This window comes from Cyphomyrmex costatus, unplaced genomic scaffold, assembly GCF_001594065.2.
Source record: "Cyphomyrmex costatus isolate MS0001 unplaced genomic scaffold, Ccosl1.0 scaffold167, whole genome shotgun sequence".
NCBI classification, from domain to species: Eukaryota; Metazoa; Arthropoda; class Insecta; order Hymenoptera; family Formicidae; genus Cyphomyrmex; species Cyphomyrmex costatus.
Genome location: NW_017275684.1, coordinates 189,420 through 207,892, shown reverse-complemented (window position 1 = coordinate 207,892; position 18,473 = coordinate 189,420). Strand labels below are relative to the sequence as shown.

The 18,473-nt window shown below is 39.0% G+C and overlaps 2 protein-coding genes across 2 annotated transcripts; both read left to right on the top strand.

Moving 5' to 3' along the window:
• The first annotated feature begins 12,603 nt into the window (after positions 1–12,603).
• On the top strand, positions 12,604–14,355 carry LOC108771854 (uncharacterized). Its single transcript, XM_018537256.1, has 2 exons — positions 12,604–13,701; positions 14,116–14,355. Exons 1-2 carry the CDS (start codon positions 12,604–12,606, stop codon positions 14,353–14,355), a joined length of 1,338 nt encoding a protein of 445 aa, XP_018392758.1.
• A 1,749-nt stretch (positions 14,356–16,104) lies between these two features.
• LOC108771853 (uncharacterized) lies at positions 16,105–17,277 on the top strand. The gene has a single exon (XM_018537255.1). The coding sequence runs from the start codon at positions 16,105–16,107 to the stop codon at positions 17,275–17,277; it is 1,173 nt and encodes a 390-aa protein (XP_018392757.1).
• The last annotated feature ends 1,196 nt before the right edge of the window (positions 17,278–18,473 follow it).

Genomic DNA, 18,473 nt, shown 5'->3' with positions numbered 1-18,473 from the left:
GGGGCCAGCGGCGGCGCGCGGCAGGCAGAGGGCGTAAGTGAACGGTCACAAATCTGTTATACCGACCTCGATCAAGTTCGGCCGTCGCTTTAGGATCCCCTTAAAGGATATATGTTTTCTGCTTGAAGGAGTTTTATGCAGCAGAAAATCTCCCTTAATTATCTGCGCAGAATACTCGAGTTTTTTGCGCATAAAACTGCACGCATAAAACATTAGGTATTATACGCGTACCCAACCCTGCTCTAGTTTGCAGAGTCCTATTGTTCATTGCATCATTTTTTTTAATATAATGCTGTACGTTTATTTTGAAATATACATTTTCAATATATACTTAATATTGTATTTCTTCTAATTACAATAATAATTACATATTTTTTAAATCTAAAATCAGGAGACGCGGTAGCGTCTCCGGCCATGTTAAAAAAAACTGTGAACGCTACAAGTCTCTTATCCCGAGCCACCAAAGTCCATTTTTGGGAGGTGCATAACTATTAAAATATAAAAAATTTTGAATCGAACGTCATATGTCCTGAAAGGCGGCATCGCCACGAGTAATTTGAGCCAAAAAAATTTTAAATCGGTCAAGCCGTTCTGGAGATATAAGCGGTCAAAAAGTGGTGATTTTAATGAAAAATTAAGAAACGTCTCCTTCTCCTCCTCCTTCTTCTTCTCCTCTGTCCGCATTTTTAAACTTTTCAACATCCTCTCTCACCTTTCACTCGCACCTCCACCATCTTTGGCCCACCGGACCTCCTCCACTCGCCCCTCCCCCTCCCCCCACCAACAACCCCCGCCACCCCTCTCTTCCACTGTAATTCACTCTTTTTCGTTATTACAACTTTTTGACTTCCTCTCTCACCTTTCACTCGCACCTTCACCATCATCGGCCCACCGGACCTCCACCACTTGCCTCCCCCCCTCCACCACCACCAACCCCCGCCACCCCTCTCTTCCGCTGTAATTCACTCTTTTTCGTTTTACAACTTTTTGACTTCCTCTCTCACCTTTCACTCGCACCTTCACCATCATCGGCCCACCGGACCTCCACCACTTGCCTCCCCCCCTCCACCACCACCAACCCCCGCCGCCCCTATCTTCCGCTGTAATTCACTCTTTTTCGTTATTACAACTTTTTGACTTCCTCTCTCACCTTTCACTCGCACCTTCACCATCATCGGCCCACCGGACCTCCACTACTTGCCTCCCCCTCTCCACCACCACCAACCCCCGCCACCCCTCTCTTCCGCTGTAATTCACTCTTTTTCGTTTTACAACTTATTAACATTCTCTCTCACCTTTCACTCGCAACACCACCATCTTCGGTCCACCGGACATCCTGCCTCCGCCCCTTCCCCTGACACCACCACCCACCCCCGCCGCTCCTCTCTTTCGCCGTATTTTCACTTTTTTCGTTATTACAACTTTTTGACATCCTCTCTCACCTTCCACTCACTACTTTACCATCTTCGACCCACCGGACCTCCTCCACTCGCCCCTCCATATATATATTTGAAATACATGTTTTAAATAAAATTATTTTAAAAACTTCCGAATGCTGACTGGTATGATATTTAAACCATTCAACTGTTATGATTTTGACTGCACGCGGAGCGGTGGGGGGGGGGGCAGTGCAACTTTCGGTTGATTTTCGAATCATTTGCTTCTAGCTTTCGCTGTCCCCCTTACCACACTGCATCGTGCACGGATCAATGCCATTCGGTCGTCATTGGGCATTTGGACTGCACGCGGAGGGGTGATGTGAGGGGGACAGTGCATCCTTCGGTTGATTCTCGAATCGTCTACGTCTAGCTTTCGCTGTCTCTCTCACAACACCGCACCGCACATAATATATTACTATGAAAAGCAACTGTTTTACATTTATTTAATAATTTTATTTTATATATGCGATTGCGTTTGACGAATAAAGAATAAATATGTAAAATTGACGCGTTAATATTACACGGTTAGTGAAAGCAGCCTTGGGGATTGTTTTGATGTGCAAGGGCGGACACGAGTCGCACGTCACCCCCTCACCCGGCTCACCGATAATAAACCGTGCTGTTATCATTTAAATATGTTATTGTTTTAAGTTCTACTGACTGCTGACCGATATGACGCATATTTAAAACTGTCGCAGAACTATCAAGAGTTAAATAGTATTAATATATTACCACGAAAAGTAACTGATTAATAATTATAGTTGCTAGTACAAAATGAACATACGTAAAGTGTATGTAACTTTCGGCCGATTTTCGAATCGCCTCCGCTTTCCCCTGCACCCCTCATCTCATTAAATACGTATATATTTTAAATAAAATTATTTTAAATACTCCCGACTGCTAACTGGTATGATATTTAAACCAATCGACTGTCATGAGACATTTTGACTGCACGCGGAGCGTTGAGGGGGACAGTGCAACTTTTGGTTAATCATTTACTTCTAGTTATTATATATTGAACGATATTCTAATTTTTAATTGTGTCTAAAGCGGCTAAGTATTTTATTGTATTCTTTTTCTTTAGAAATTCACATTATAATTTGTATGTACTTACGAATTGACTCTCATTGTCCTTCACCTTGTTTTAATTATTAAATTGTAATATATTACCACGAAAAGTAACTGATTATTAATTATTAAAGTTGCCAATACAAAGTGGACATACGTAAATTGTATTCGACTGTCATGGGACATTTCGACTACCCGCAGAGCGGTGAGGGGGACAATGCAACATTTGGTTGATTTTCGAATCGCCTCCGTCTATATTTCGCTGTCCCTCTCACATCAACGCACCGCGCATAATATATTACCAGGAAAAATTACCGTTTTTCATTTATTTAATAATTTTGACTTTTTTGTTTTATAATATGCAATCGCGTTAACGAAAAAAAATTAATATGTTGTTATAAATCTGACGTGTCAATATTAGACGGTTAGTGAAAGCAGCCTTGGGGATTGTTATCAAAACAACACATCAAATGGAAGGGCGAATGCGAGTCGCACGTCCCCCCCGCGCCAGGCTCACCGATAAACCGTGCAGTCATCATTTAAATACATATTAAATAAAATTATTATTTTAAATACTACCGACTGCTGACCGATATGACGTACATATATTTAAAACTATCGCAGTACTATCACGAGTTAAATTGTTAATATATTACCACGAAAAGTAACTGATTATTAATTAAAGTGGCTAGTACAAAGTGAATATACAAAAAGTGTACGTAACTTTCGGCCGATTTTCGAATCGCCTCCGCTTTCCGCTGTACCCCTCACCACATATTTAATACATATTAAATACATATATACATATTTGTAATATATATTTTTAATAATAAAATTATTTTAAATACTCCCGACTGTTGACTGGTATAAAAAACATTAAATAAGCTTTGAAAACTTATTTAAAATAAAAATTACCATTTTTATTAAAACATCTGTTTTAAATAACTTAATTTTTTAAAAATGAAAGTGGTAAAGAACGTTTAATCCTTTACAGAATTAAATTTAAAGAGTTAATTACATAACTGGTACTCAGTCCTTCATTTTTTAAATAGTTTTTTATAGGCTATAGTAATTTGACTTTAAATTATTTAAAACAGTGAAATCTAACCAATTAGTATTTTATCGCTTTGAAATGTGATTTGAACAGCACGAATCGTTTAATTAATATGATAATGTAATAATATAATGCACCGAAGATATACCTACGATATCACAATAAATAAAAATATATTGTCCGAAGTCGACACGTTAATTAATACGCCTCCGCCTCGCTTTCGCTATCCCCCTCACCTCACCGCTCCGCGCGTAGAACAATGACATTCGATCATCGTGGAGCATTTGGACTGCACGTGGTGAGATGAGGAGGGGAGGGTTGGGCAAATGCAACTTTCAGCTGATTTTCGAATCGCCTTCGTCTAGCTTTCGCTGTTCCCCTCACCTCACCGCACCGTGCGCAGAACAATAACATTCGACTGTCATGGGACATTTCGACTGCACGCGGAGCGGTGAGAAGGAAAATGCAACTTTTGGCTGATAACATATTGCGGAAATTTTTTAGAAAACTGTAATATGCAAATTGTAATCTGTTTTACTTATATGTATGTATGTTCATTTTGAATTTGCACCTTGAATGATCTATTAGTTACTTTTCGTGGTACATATTCAACATAGAAAATATACTTTATGTATGTTGCAGTTATTTTCTAGAACACTGTAATATTTTTATTGTAATCTGTTTGACTTATATGTAGGTATGTTCATTTTGAATTTGCATCTTGAATAATCTATCATTTACTTTTCGTGGTACATTTTAATATAAAGTGTTCTAGGTAGCACAATGTGTATTCTATATTAGAAGTTCTCTGATAAGGATCCAAACCGAGGATCGAAACGTAAGAAAAATTTTATATTTTCAATAAATCGTATCAACACACATTAACATCCTGTGTACAAGACTCGATTAGGCATTTTTCTATTTCTTTTAAATGATTATCTAATAATAATATATTAACCACGAAAAGTAACTGATATATTATTAATCCTAACATATCATTAAAATGAAAAGGTCAAGCCATGTTCAAAAATAGATCCTCGCAAATTAGAAAACCCAACAAATTTAAACCTTTGAAATTAACCCCAAAAATTTGAATCTTTCTAAACATGAATATAATTATGTTATTTTCTATGTTATGTACCACGAAAAGTAAATCTCGCAAATTAAAAAACCCAAAAAATTTAAACCTTTGAAATTAACCCCAAAAATTTGAATCTTTTTAAACATGAATATACATTATGTTATTTTCTATGTTATGTACCACGAAAAGTAAATGAAAACTACAAAAATTGAACCTATCAAAATTAAAACGATTATCTAACCACAAAATAAAAAACCCAATGAATATCATCCTTTGAAAATTGACCCCAAAAATTTGTACCATTCTAAATTAAAATGATTATCTAATAATGTAACCTAATAATTTAAACCTTTAATACTTTAAATGATATTATCTAATATAATACATTACCACGAAAAGTAACTGATATATTACTAGATCTAATAATGTAACTTAATAATATAAAATCTTTAAATTATATTATCTAACATAATATATTACCACGAAAAGTAACTGATATATTACTAAATGTGCCAGTTCAAAGTGAACATATATTATGTATATTTTCTATGTTGAATATGTACCACGAAAAGTAAATGATAGTTTATTCAAGGTGCAAATTCAAAATTAACATATCTACATATAAGTAAAATCTAAATTAAAACGATTACCTAACCACAAAATAAAAAACCCAATAAATTTCAACCTTTGAAAATTAACCCCAAAAATTTGAACCTTTCTAAATTAAAATGATTATCTAATAATGTAACCTAATAATTTAAACCTTTAATATTTTAAATGATATTATCTAATATAATACATTACCACGAAAAGTAACTGATATATTACTAGATGTGCCAGTTCAAAGTGAACATACATTATGTATGTTCACGAAAAGTAAATCATTCAAGGTGCAAATTCAAAATTAACATACATACATATAAGTAAAACAGACTACAATTTGCATATTACAGTTTTCTAGAAAATAACTGCAATATGTTATTCTTAGTGCACAAAATATAAAAGTCGATTATTGAGATTCGTTTTGAAATTTATACTAGCCCGTAAAATGAAAAATTATTGCTTGTAATTCCAGAGTACCAATCTGTTAATGACTCGGAAAAAGAACATGGCGGCCTGCTCTCAAAAGACTTCTGATGGGTGGAATAAATAGTTGTAAATTTTTGTTCGAGTAAGCAAAATTCAGAAATTATACTGCCTTCAATAATTGCCACGTTTAATGACCTTGTGGTAATAAATTTTATGACAGCAGGTAACAAAAGTATTACAGACGAATAATAAGATTAGATTAGCATGAAATAAGGATTCACCGTATTTTCAGTAGTTCTATATACGCAAAATTATATCGAAATGCCCTTTTTTTGCATGATCCTCAATTCCACAAATCGAGTCTTGTCCAGGTTAATGTGAATATTTAATTAATCATAGAAACACTATTACGTTTTGCGTTAGCAGTTTAAGAATTATATCACTCATTATGTAAAATATTTTATCTATACCATAATGACACTTATTTCACACTTGCATCTTGAATTAATATTGATTTTTCATATTGTATATTACGTCAAATAGTCAATAAACTATTTAACCGTATAGTTTCTTTGTACTTTGAGAACTTTTTGTTTTTGATTTTAGATTTACGTAATATTTATTCATTTCGCAGTCCCAAGGGGAAAGAGACAATCAAAATAATGCCAATTTGACGTCATATTGACATTATTTTGATTGTTTCTTTCTCCTTACGGTTGTAACGGTTTGTAATCAATGAACTACTCGCAGAAAATACATTGCAGCAAGTTATCCAAGTAATATATATTAGTGCTATAACTGAATTTATATGTTAATCTTAAAACTTAAAGAACAAGTAACAATGTTTAATTAATTTCAGAAGATTTTCTATATAAGAAGGTATTTCTGAATTTTGCTTACTCGAACAAAAATTTACAACTATTTATTCCACCCATCAGAAGTCTTTTGAGAGCAGGCCGCCATGTTCTTTTTCCGAGTCATTAACAGATTGGTACTCTGGAATTACAAGCAATAATTTTTCATTTTACGGGCTAGTATAAATTTCAAAACGAATCTCAATAATCGACTTTTATATTTTGTGCACTAAGAATAACATATTGCAGTTATTTTCTAGAAAACTGTAATATGCAAATTGTAGTCTGTTTTACTTATATGTATGTATGTTAATTTTGAATTTGCACCTTGTTAAATATCTGTAAAACTACTATAATATTTAGTTAGTAACACTACTTTAATGTACTAAAGTGTTATTAGAATAAATATATATTAACTATTTATTATATATCTTTTGTTAATTTTTTATTTGTACAGATGTTCCATCACAAGTGTGAAATGTTGTTGAAACAGTTACTTTGTCATTTGGCTGCCATGTTTCAATAATTTAAAAATGACGTTAGGTAAATGGAAATATTTTAATAAATCCGAATTATTATATAACAAATAATAAATAGGTATTTATTTACATGCAAAACTTAATTTTATTTTACTAAACATTTATAAATTCAAAAAATTAGATTTATATTTATGTGCAAAAATATGATTCTCCAATTACTCTATATTGTTACGTCCAAGCCTCAGGATTTTTCTTTATTTATTGGAAAGTTCTAGATTAAGGAGGAGGTCTCGGAAGAACGTAACTGACACCAGATGTGTCTCCCGATCGTCTCGCCCTGCGGAGGGTTACGAGAGACAGTCGGACGCACTAAAAAAAAGGGCACGGAATTAGGTCAGTGTGCCATACTATAACACTTGTTTACGGCTCACTATGACGCTTATTCCGAGCCGTAAGCCCGTTGGTCCTTTTAAATTTAGGCCAAGGAACTTAATCCTTATAGCCTGGGATACGGACCGAGTGCGATCTCGGGGATGACGGTTGGAATGCGGGGAAGGTTTAAATTAAATTAGACACTTTGATATTAAATAACCTTTAACACGTTTATTTATTACTTTAATACAAGATACTAATTGGATGAATTCCAATTTCTTAGAGACATATTTACTTTGGAATTCTTAAAATATATATACTAATAAACAAATTATTTTTAATATTATATTTATGTGTGTACGGATACATGTGTGTGTGAGGTGAATTAGTTAGAGAATGTGAAGAGTTGGTGGGCGAGGTCCCAAGGAGGAAGCTAGGAGAGTGGCGATCGGAGCGGAAAAGGGGTGGTTGATACCTGGGATGTAGACCACGACTCTACAATCAGGACAGGATTGGGCTACAGTGACAAGGTAACCGTGTATATCATCCGGGTTTTGAATGAAGCACGGAGGGGATTCAGGAAGAATAGAGGAGGATCTTGGAACTGTAAGATCTAGTAGTTTTTCGTCAGAAGAAGGATATGAAGGAAGTGGAGGATCTTCCTGGAGAAAATCTGCGAGGAAAGGAGGAGGAGAAGGAAGAAGATCCAGGAGATCATCTAAGATGGATAAAGGACTTGAAACGGGGGAGTATGAAACATCGAGAGGTGGAGGAATTTCCGGCTGAGTCTGATTTTCGGTCCCCCGGTCTTGGACAGTAAGAGGGGGTATGAGGGCAGTGCGGCGGGTTGGGTGCTCGGTCCCAATGGAACAGCGAGGGGTTGCCCCGTCTGCGGTGGTATGTTCCACTTTTAATAAAAAAAAAAAAAATTTTAATCTGATCGCGATTTTATATCAGACGTGATACTAGTGGAGACTCACTGTTAGCGGCGATTGTCCTGACACTGGAAGCGTCCCTTGATCGGGTGGTACCTTGGCGACTTCGACTTGGTCGGTATAGGCTGAGTAGAATGATGTGGCTGTGTAGTCACTGCACCGACAGTTATGGTACTCGCGAACTAAGGTTCGGACAATCGGTCTAATGCTGCCGACTAACTAGCGACTTCGGGAATTGTCTCGGTCAATCGACTCGGATTTTTACGTCTCGGACGATTGACTTTGACACCCAAAAAACTGCCGATGAACTGCCGCAAGCACCCAAAAATCGGGGTTTTTATACTGATTCCCCCTGATTTGTCGGGCTCTGATGGAGGAATTTGTCGGTAAAACAAAGGGCTAAGTTTTCTAGCCCTAGGATTGGTTAGGAGTTAGGATGCGTCTTGTGGGTGGGAAGGAGTTTGACCGATGTCACCGCTATCTTAAGATTTATGGGCTTATTTGTTTAATGTACGTGAGGGGCTGCATCGAGTAAATGCACATGCACCCTTTCTCGCGAGGCTCGCCGTATGACAGATTTTAATTTTTACGAGAGCAACTTGTGAGAATCATCCGCAATTTGACTGACAGTAGAGTGAATATTTATGACTTTACTGTTTTTCGGTGACAGTAGAGTGTATATTTATTACTTTTTCTAGCCGAGACTTCGAGGAAATGATTCGTGTTCTCACAATTCGTGCACGTACTCTCGTAAATGAATTGTCTTAAAATAATTTTTATGGCGGGATAGCGAGTACTTTTGTTTAGATTTTTGGTAAGACGACAGCCGGACTGTCGATTATTTATTTATGGTCTCGCTATCTCGACACTTGTAGACCTTTCCGAAAGAAAGAATCGTGAGAATCGTCTGGACGTAACAATATGTCTATTAACATAAGTTATGATATCGTAAGTTAACGCTTTGTACTATAATAAATATAACATTTTTATTGCACAAAATTATTGTATTATGTTTTCTTCTCCATATAAATTATTTTACAAAATCAATTGCTATTTTACTTTACCTACAGGAGTAGTAAAATAATTACATAATAAGTTTCTTTGTGCCAAACCTGCACGGATATTTAAACTTTTTAAATTTTCACTTGATAACCATTGTGTATTTCTACATATATATTCATCATTATGTAAGAATTCTTGATAAGTTTTTTCTCCACTTTTTTCTTCTTCTGTCATAATGAAATTGTGCAAACAAACACAAGCTGTTACTATTATATCTGCTGTTTTAGGTTAGGTAACACACATAAAGCTTTATGAACTATTTCAAATTTATTGGCATATATTCCATAAGCACTTTCTATTGATTGTCTAGCGCTTGAAAGTCTGTAGTTAAAGATTTTTTTTATTTGATAACTGTTTGCCAGAATATGGTTTCATTATTCTAGTTGAAAGTGGAAAAGCATCATCTGCTACGAAATATCCATATATCATAATACATATCACAGCCAGGTAATGCAGTTATATCCTTTGAAAAATTAAGATCATTATTTTTCAAACACACACCTATTTCAGAGTCTGCAAAAATACCTCCATAGGCTCCTATGTCCACTAGAGTAAATTTATATCTATAATCATCAGCTACTGCCATTAATACTATACTGTGTTGTTTTTTATAATTATATTAGGAGGTTGCATTAAAAGCCGCTGATCACATTTAGATGGCAGTAGCTGCGTATGCTATGGTCAGAGACATCTGCTACTTATAATAGTAAGAACTTCCAGAATTAGATGAACATTTCAACATGATGTGGTTGCCATCGATTGCTCCAAAACAATTTGGCATGTGCCATCTCTTCCAATAATTAAAAGCAATATGGATTCATTCTTCTTTTGTTGGTGGAGAGAGATATAATGGCTGCAAAATTTTTACAGTAACAAAACATACTTCTTTATTGATCATTCTGACTGTAGATTCTCCTACTCGAAAGTCTAGAGCAGTAGATGATGTTTGATCAGTGTTGCCAACCCTTCGATGATAAAATATGATACAAAGTTGTTGAAATTATGCTATTTTCGTAAAAAATATGCTACATTTTCAAAAAAATTTGGTATGAACAAAAATAAATATTTTCTTAAAATGTATATTATAATATTAAAAGTATTTTAATAAAATTCTGATTTTTTATTAAAATAATAAAAATTGCACATAAGTTGTACATACATAAATATATATTATTATTATTATTGGTCGCGTTCAGCAGACTCAACTGTTGTACAACTGTTGCATGAAAGTCTGCTGAACGCACTCCGCTCAGTAACCGATACTCAGCATGGTTAGTGAGCGGACGCCATTTTTTCCATTAAACTTTTTCTCCGCTACTTCAGTTCAACATATTGTAACGCAATGTGGCGGCGCCCATGCGTAAAATATAATTTGAGGTTAGAAGTCAGACATCAAATGGACTTAGTTCACTGACAATTATAGTTTTGTATTAAATAATTTTTAATAACATTTTCAGATAACTGATAACGGATTACTTATAACTGTAACTGATTTTTTTCTTAGGCACAAATATTGTAGATCTTTTTAATGTTAATACCGTAGAGATGACAATAAATAAAATATTCGGATGGAATCAGTCTCAAAATCTTATTTAATCTGTTGCGCATTATTCAATATTATTTGTCACAATTAATAACACAGAACGTATACATACATAATACCAAAAATAAGGTTATAGCCGTTATAGAAAATATGGTCACGTGATAGCAGTGATCAGACCCGTTTAGCAGACTCAGTCATGATCAGTGAGCGCTCACGGACCACAATAGTTGAGTCTGCTGAACGCGACCATTATTATTGAAATCACTAAGTTAAAATATGAATTTACTTATTAAAAAACATATTATCATAATAAGATAATATCGTAATAAATTTCTTATAAAAATAAAAGAAAATAAAAGGAAAATATCACGATTAGAGATCCTATAATTTGAGAAACTTATTGCGATATATCTAGATAACTATCGAGTCACAAAATTAAAATTAAACTACTAAAAAAATGGCCCGTACACAGAACGCGCTTTCAAAGATGTTAACGCTTTTTGACATCTTTATTTTACCTTTAATGAACGATAAATAATGCCAAAAAGCGCGCTAACATCTTTAAAAGCGTTCTGAATATGGGTCAATAAGTATTACTTGAACTTATAAACAACAATAGAAAAATATACTTAAAGATAATATTATCTTTTGTAGGTATTTATTGTATTTAAATTACGTCGATCATCATCAACTTTATTGCACACGTCTTGTTTATGATGATCGTACATATTTATATTTATTGCATTTATCATTTTTATATCAGATACGAATTTAACACAGGAATTATTTTGCTTTACACACTGAGCTGTAAGCAAGATACCATTAATTGTTTTAGTGGCAAGTCTATTTCGAGATTTGGTTTTTATTAAATTCACTTTACTGAAAATGCGCTCGCATTCGGCATTTGAATGCGGTATGCTGAGCACATTTAAAGCAAAGCTACTAATATTGAAATATTCATGTTCATTTAATATATTTTTAAAATTTAATAATTTCGCCCAAAATTTGTCAGCATTTTTTTCTTTATTAATTTCTTCGGTTAATATATACTTATTGGTAATTTATGCCATTCATCGTCTATTAATTGTTCTAATAATAATTGTTCTTTATTAGAACAATTATTATTATCAATCAATGATACAGTTTCAGGCATCATGCGACCACAACTTCTCATTAATATATTTAGACTTGGCAGTTAATTTCGAAAATCTAAGGATGATATGTTTGATGGATTCAGAGCATGTAGATATTTTAAAACAGGATCGTTAAAATCAAAACGTTTCTGAATCTGTTCACATGAAACAATAATGAATTACCTAACTCGTAATAAAAAATCTTGAATCAGATTTGGATGCTTTCTGACTTCCATGTCATTTAACAAATTCATAACATTTACGCCTAAATATATTGTAGATATAGGAACAAATTCAGTACAATTTGATGGATTAATGTTTACTTAAAGTTTTCGTGTGTACATATACTTTATTCACATAAAAATATCTTTGTATAAGAACGATAATTTATAATACAGATCGGTAATTACTACATTCTTCGATTGAAAATATTTATTAAAATCAATGAACTTTGGCAAGAACCACTGCAAGAAGAAATAATATAAAATTTAATAAATGGGTTTGCTTATTGTGCAGTTTGAGAGGTTCCTTTGCGTGAATCTGAAAAGAGAAGGATGGAGGCAATAATTGAGTCCCAAGTAGAACTTTACGGGCGCATCGCGCGCACACATGAGAACCTGAGGAAGTCAGGCGCCGAAAAACTGACGAAGGTTTTCGTGTCCACCACGCTTGGGCTCCTCGATGCCAAATGGCAGAAATTCGAGGCGCAGCACGAGCGTTTACGGGATAATTATCTCAATGACCTGAAAAAACACGAGTATTATCTGAAGGACTTCATGGGACAGGCAGAAGAAGTATACACTCATCAAAGAGCCATGCTGGTCGAACTCGAGGACTCGATGAGTGGCAAAGCAGCCAAGGAGGAGATGAAGGTAAATATGGACGCGACCACGTCTCCCGGCACCACACTGCCACGTCTCCAAATCCCGCAATTCTCAGGCAAGTACGAGGATTGGCCAGCATATCGAGACCTCTTCTCATCATTGTTCGTGAAGAATTCATACATTTCCGACGTCACAAAGATGCATTATTTGAAGACGATCCTGAAGGGAGACGCGGAATTACTTATAAAAAACTTACCTACAACAGAAAACAACTTCTCGCTTGCTTGGCAATCTCTCACCGATCACTACGAGAATACGAGACTGCTCGTTCGATCTTTCTACGCAACTCTCTTGGCCTTGCCAAAACTGAAATCGGAGTCAGCCACTGATCTGCGTAAGCTCTTTCATTGCGCCAGAAATACAGCAGGAGCCCTCGCCAATATTGGACGACCTATAACGAACGGAGAGGACCTATATGTGTGCCGGATCACAGACTTGCTGGATCCACGAACTCGGGCTCGATGGGAAGAGCACATTGATGATAAGACACTGCCATCGTCGTTCACGGAGCTGCAGGAATTCTTGGAGCGTCGGTTGCTGACGCTAGAAGTCATATCCGGTAGCAAGGTCGATGAAAATCCAGGGAAGGCGAGTGGCTCAAAGGTCGCTCGCGCACATCATGCTCAAAAGGAAAGAGAGCGCTGTGCTTTGTGTCACAAGGATTACTGCTTGATGATGTGCGAGGCCTTTAAGAAGAAAACCTGTGCGGAACGGAAGCAGTTCATTGACAGCGCAAAGCTATGCGTGAATTGTCTTGGAAAGCACAAGGTGAGTGAGTGCGTGACCAAACGCTCATGTACGGTGTGCGGGGAACGACATCACACCACTTTACACGATGCCTGGCGCTCTCCAGTCGAGAAGTCTTCTCCTGCATCTGATCAGGGCAATTCGGGGAGCGAGGTAGCTAAAACGACGCACATGAGTCACCAGACCGCTAGGGGACACGTCGCTGTTCTTCTCGCGACGGCGCGCGTGAATGTCGTGGATCGATCGGGAGAGTTCCATTCGGCTCGCGCTCTCATCGACTAAGTGGCCGAGGGGTCCATCATCTCCGAGGCGTTGGTGCTAAAGCTTCGACTCCCTCGACAGCGTACATCCATCGCAGTGTTTAGCGTTGGAGGACAGCAGACAGCGGTCGCGCGCGGACAGGTATCACTGTCGATTTCTTCGCACAACAAACAGCACAGTGTGAAGGTCTCAGCAATTGTTCTGCCTCGCCTTACACTCTACGCGAGCGTGTCAAGCACTTCAGTGAGAGACTGGCCACATCTTCGAGGACTCGAATTGGCCGACCCGGAGTTTTGCGCATCAGATAGCATCAACATCCTTTTAGGCGCTGATGTTCTCGCGGAAATAATCGGTTCCGGTATCAAGAAGAGAGGACCTTACAAACCTATAACTCAGCAGACGGACCTTGGATAGATCGTGTCAGGAACGGTGGCCGGCGAGGTGTCGTCTCATTTGTCAGTTCGGCTGCACCAATGCACTCTGAGCGATCCACTTTCTACCATGGTGCGAAAATTCTGGGAACAAGAAGAGATAAACGTGACTTTAACACCATTGAGCTCGGAAGAACAGCAGTGTGAAGAACTGTTCACTCACACACACACACACACACACACACGTGCCTTAGACGGGAGGTATACGGTTCGCTTACCTGTCAAAACGCCATTACCGAACTTGTCTGTGACAAGAGAGGCGGCAGTTCGCATGTTACAACGCATGGAGAATCGTTTTGAAAAAGATTCTTCATTTCATGAATTGTACACGAGCTTCATGCAACAATATGAAGAATTGCAACACATGACTCGCATGGGTCACACAGACAACATGCAAAGAGTATGTTATCTACCACATCATGGAGTGCTGAAAGAGTCAAGCGCCACGACGAAACTACGAGTGGTCTTCAACGGCTCATACACCACAGGAGACGGAAGTTCCTTGAATGCTCACTTGCTGGTGGGCTCCAATTTGTTGCCGCAGCATGTCGATGTGTTACTTCGATGGCGCTGGCATAAATACGTCTTCGTGGCCGACATCGAAAAGATGTATCGGCAAATCCTGGTGCACCCTGACGACCGGGATCTCCAGCGAGTGTTGTGGAGGCCTGAGAGAAGCGCAGCGATTGAAGAGTACCAGTTGAACACAGTCACGTATGGATTAGCGTGTGCGCCCTATCTAGCCATGCGTACCTTGCGTCAACTCGCCGAGGATGAGGCTCTTCAGTTTCCCAGAGGCGCCGCTACATTGAAGCAGGACGTGTACGTCGACGACATTCTGTCTGGGGCACCAACTACGACAGATGCTCTAAAGATCCAGGATCAACTGCTGGGGATGTATACGGCGGGTGGCTTTTCTTTGAAAAAATGGGCCGCCAATGATGAATCGTTACTCCTCAACATCCAGGAAGATGACCGCGCTCAACCGGATCCTCGAGGCTGGCAACACAGCGAAGGTCATTCGGCCCTGGGACTGCTATGACATCCTACCAGTGACTGCTTCGCATTCTCCAGCCAGCCGCTGGAACGGAAGATTGTCACGAAGCGTTTGATCGTCTCCCAGGCTGCGCAGCTGTTCGACCCATTGGGGTGGCTGGATCCGATGATAGAGCGAGCGAAGATCTTTATCCAGCACACATGGTTACAGGGGCTTGACTGGGATACTCCGGTGAACGAGCTAGACCACGAGAGGTGGCGAACTTTCCTGGATGAGCTTCCGCAGGTAAGAGACATCAAGGTGACACGCTGGTTAGCGAGTTCCAACGTCGAGGAAACCATGGAGCTGCATGGCTTCGCAGATGCATCTGAACAGGCGTACGGCGCAGTAATTTACCTGCGAACGTGGAGAGTAAACGATTGGCATTCGAGGTTGGTGATCGCCAAGACAAAGGTAGCACCTTTGAAGCAAGTGTCCCTACCTCGATTGAAGTTGTGCGCAGCCACTCTCCTTACGTGCCTGATGGTACACACATGCGGCGTCCTAGGCATTTCGGACAAGCCTACGCACATGTGGACAGATTCCATGGTCACCTTGGGATGGATTAAAGGTCATCCCTCGAGATGGAAGACTTACGTGGCCAACCGAGTGTCGGAGATATAAGCGGCCCTTCCAAGCGCACAGTGGCATCATATTTCAGGACAGAACAATCCAGCAGATTGTGCGTCACGCGGAATGTCGCCAAGCGACCTAGCACAGCATACCTTATGGTGGCAGGGGCCCTCATGGCTCTCAGGTGATATGGTTCGATGGAGAGAAGCGCTTGTGATAGAGCAGGATCTACCAGAGCAGAGGAGCAAGGCTCATGCTATGATGATTCCTCCGACAAAAGAAGAGACAGAGTTCTTGGTAAGATACTCCTCGCTAAACAGGCTGTTGAGAATCTCAGCGTGGTGTCTCCGGTGGCGACCACGGCAAGGTGTCAAGAGATCCGGGGAGTCTGACAGCAGAGGAGGTGGACCTGGCACTCGTGGCATGGATCCAAACAGTGCAGGATGCCACCTACAAGGAAGAAATTCAAGCAGTACGGAAGGACAAACTTCTAATAACAAGAGCTCACTTGTCAAATTGCATCCCTTCATGGATCATCAGCAGGGTATCCTCCGAGTTGGAGGTCGCATCAAGCATTCACTGTTGGCATTTGATGAGAAACATCCTATCCTTCTGCCGAAGAACTCAATACTGACAAGACTCCTAGTTGACTCTTGTCATTCAAGGACGCTACACGGAGGTGTGCAACAAACGCTTGCTCTGCTGAGACAGAGATTCTGGGTACCTGGCGGACGAGTTCTAGTAAAAAGCCACATTCATCGTTGTCGACGATGTATACGATGGAGGGCGGCTACGCCACAGCAAATCATGGGCGATCTTCCGGAACCTCGCGTAACGCCTTCACGCCCGTTTCAACACACAGGGGTGGATTACGCTGGTCCTGTGATGCTACGGACCTTCCGAGATCGAGGTCACAAAGCACACAAGGCCTATATCGCGGTCTTCGTGTGTCTTAGCACCAAGGCCGCTCATCTGGAGATTGTTTCAGACTACACAACGGAAGCCTTCCTGGCCGCTCTGCGTCGATTCATCTCTCGACGAGGAGTGTGCCAGGTGATCTACTCTGACTGCGGTACTAACTTCGTGGGCGCTAACGTCGCTCTTCATAGTATGTTCCAGGCAAGCAGCATGGAGACGCGGCGGGTCAGTCAGGTCATGACAGAGGAACGCATACAGTGGCGGTTCAACCCACCTGCAGCGCCGCACTTTGGAGGACTGTGGGAGGCTGCGGTTAAATCACTCAAGCACCACCTTAGGCACTCGCCAAGTGATTGGAGACACAACACTTACATTTGAGGAAATGGCAACATTCTTATCTCAGGTGGAGGCATGTCTCAATTCGCGGCCACTCTGCTCAATGAGCGACGATCCTGAGGACCTTGCAGCATTGACGCCAGGACACTTCCTTGTAGGATCAGCGCTGCTGGCGGTTCCTGAACTTGCACCAGCAGACGCGCTTGTAAACCTGTCAAGATGGCAAGTCATTCAGAAAATGCGGAGCCATTTCTGGGACCGGTGGGCTAAGGAGTATGTACCTAGACTAGCTTTAAGATCCAAGTGGCACAAGGTCAACGCGAAGCCAAGAGTCGGACAGATGTGCCTTCTAAGGAGCGAGACCACACCACCCACTAAATGGCCACTTGCGCGGATTACGGCTTTTCACCCGGGGCAGGACGGACTCGTGCGAGTCGTCACAGTCAAAACAGCCACATCGGAACTAACGAGGCCTTTGGTGAAGCTGGTTCTGTTTCCGGATGACCAATCTGAACCTGCGTAAGATGAGTTAGCTTCCACAAGTTAATTGTTTCTCGTTCGCGAAAAGCGTCGATATTTAAAAAAAAATCATTAATTATATTTACATTTATATTATATTTAAAAAATCATTAATTATAAAAAATTGTCAATGAAATAAAAAGGCAATTAAGAGTCAATATTATATGTATGATCTAATAAAACATTTAATATATTATAAATTAAAATAAAATAAAATTCACACTATATAGTCCAGTCGTCAGAGATCTGACATCTAAAAATGATCCGACCTGGCTGAAATTTTGTGTGAATGTACATTAGTAGTCCCCAAAAAAGATGCAAAAAAGTTTACCACTCGTACCCCCGGGCTTCGTCAGAAATTGCCCCCTAAATGGGGTAAAAAATGGAAAACATCGATTTCCCAAAAATCTGTGCATGGAAAAAAAAAAATTAGTTAATACGTATGTGTCAATGCTGAAAACCCATCAGCGTCGCGAAGAGGACTACATACGCGGTACATAATTTCACACAATTATAATTAACATTAACATCCTGTTACAATGACTCGAGTAGGCATTGTCACTTTCTATGAAAAAAAAAAGTTTCAAACAAAAAATGTAGCTGACACGATTTTGAACAAAAAAGTTCCTTACCACTTTCTTTGTAAAGTGAACCATTCTCTCAGAAAAAACGATTCAAGTAACGAGTTATTTTGAGTGTCAGTTGCACGCGAGAAATGA

What these genes read in the sequence shown, in the direction of transcription:
- LOC108771853 (XM_018537255.1), top strand. Translation starts at nt 16,105, where the DNA reads ATGTCGCCAAGCGACCTAGCACAGCATACCTTATGGTGGCAGGGGCCC.
- LOC108771854 (XM_018537256.1), top strand. Translation starts at nt 12,604, where the DNA reads ATGGAGGCAATAATTGAGTCCCAAGTAGAACTTTACGGGCGCATCGCG. An exon ending in ATTGTCTTGGAAAGCACAAG is followed by an intron (nt 13,702 to 14,115) that starts GTGAGTGAGTGC and finishes CACAACAAACAG; the next exon opens with CACAGTGTGAAGGTCTCAGC.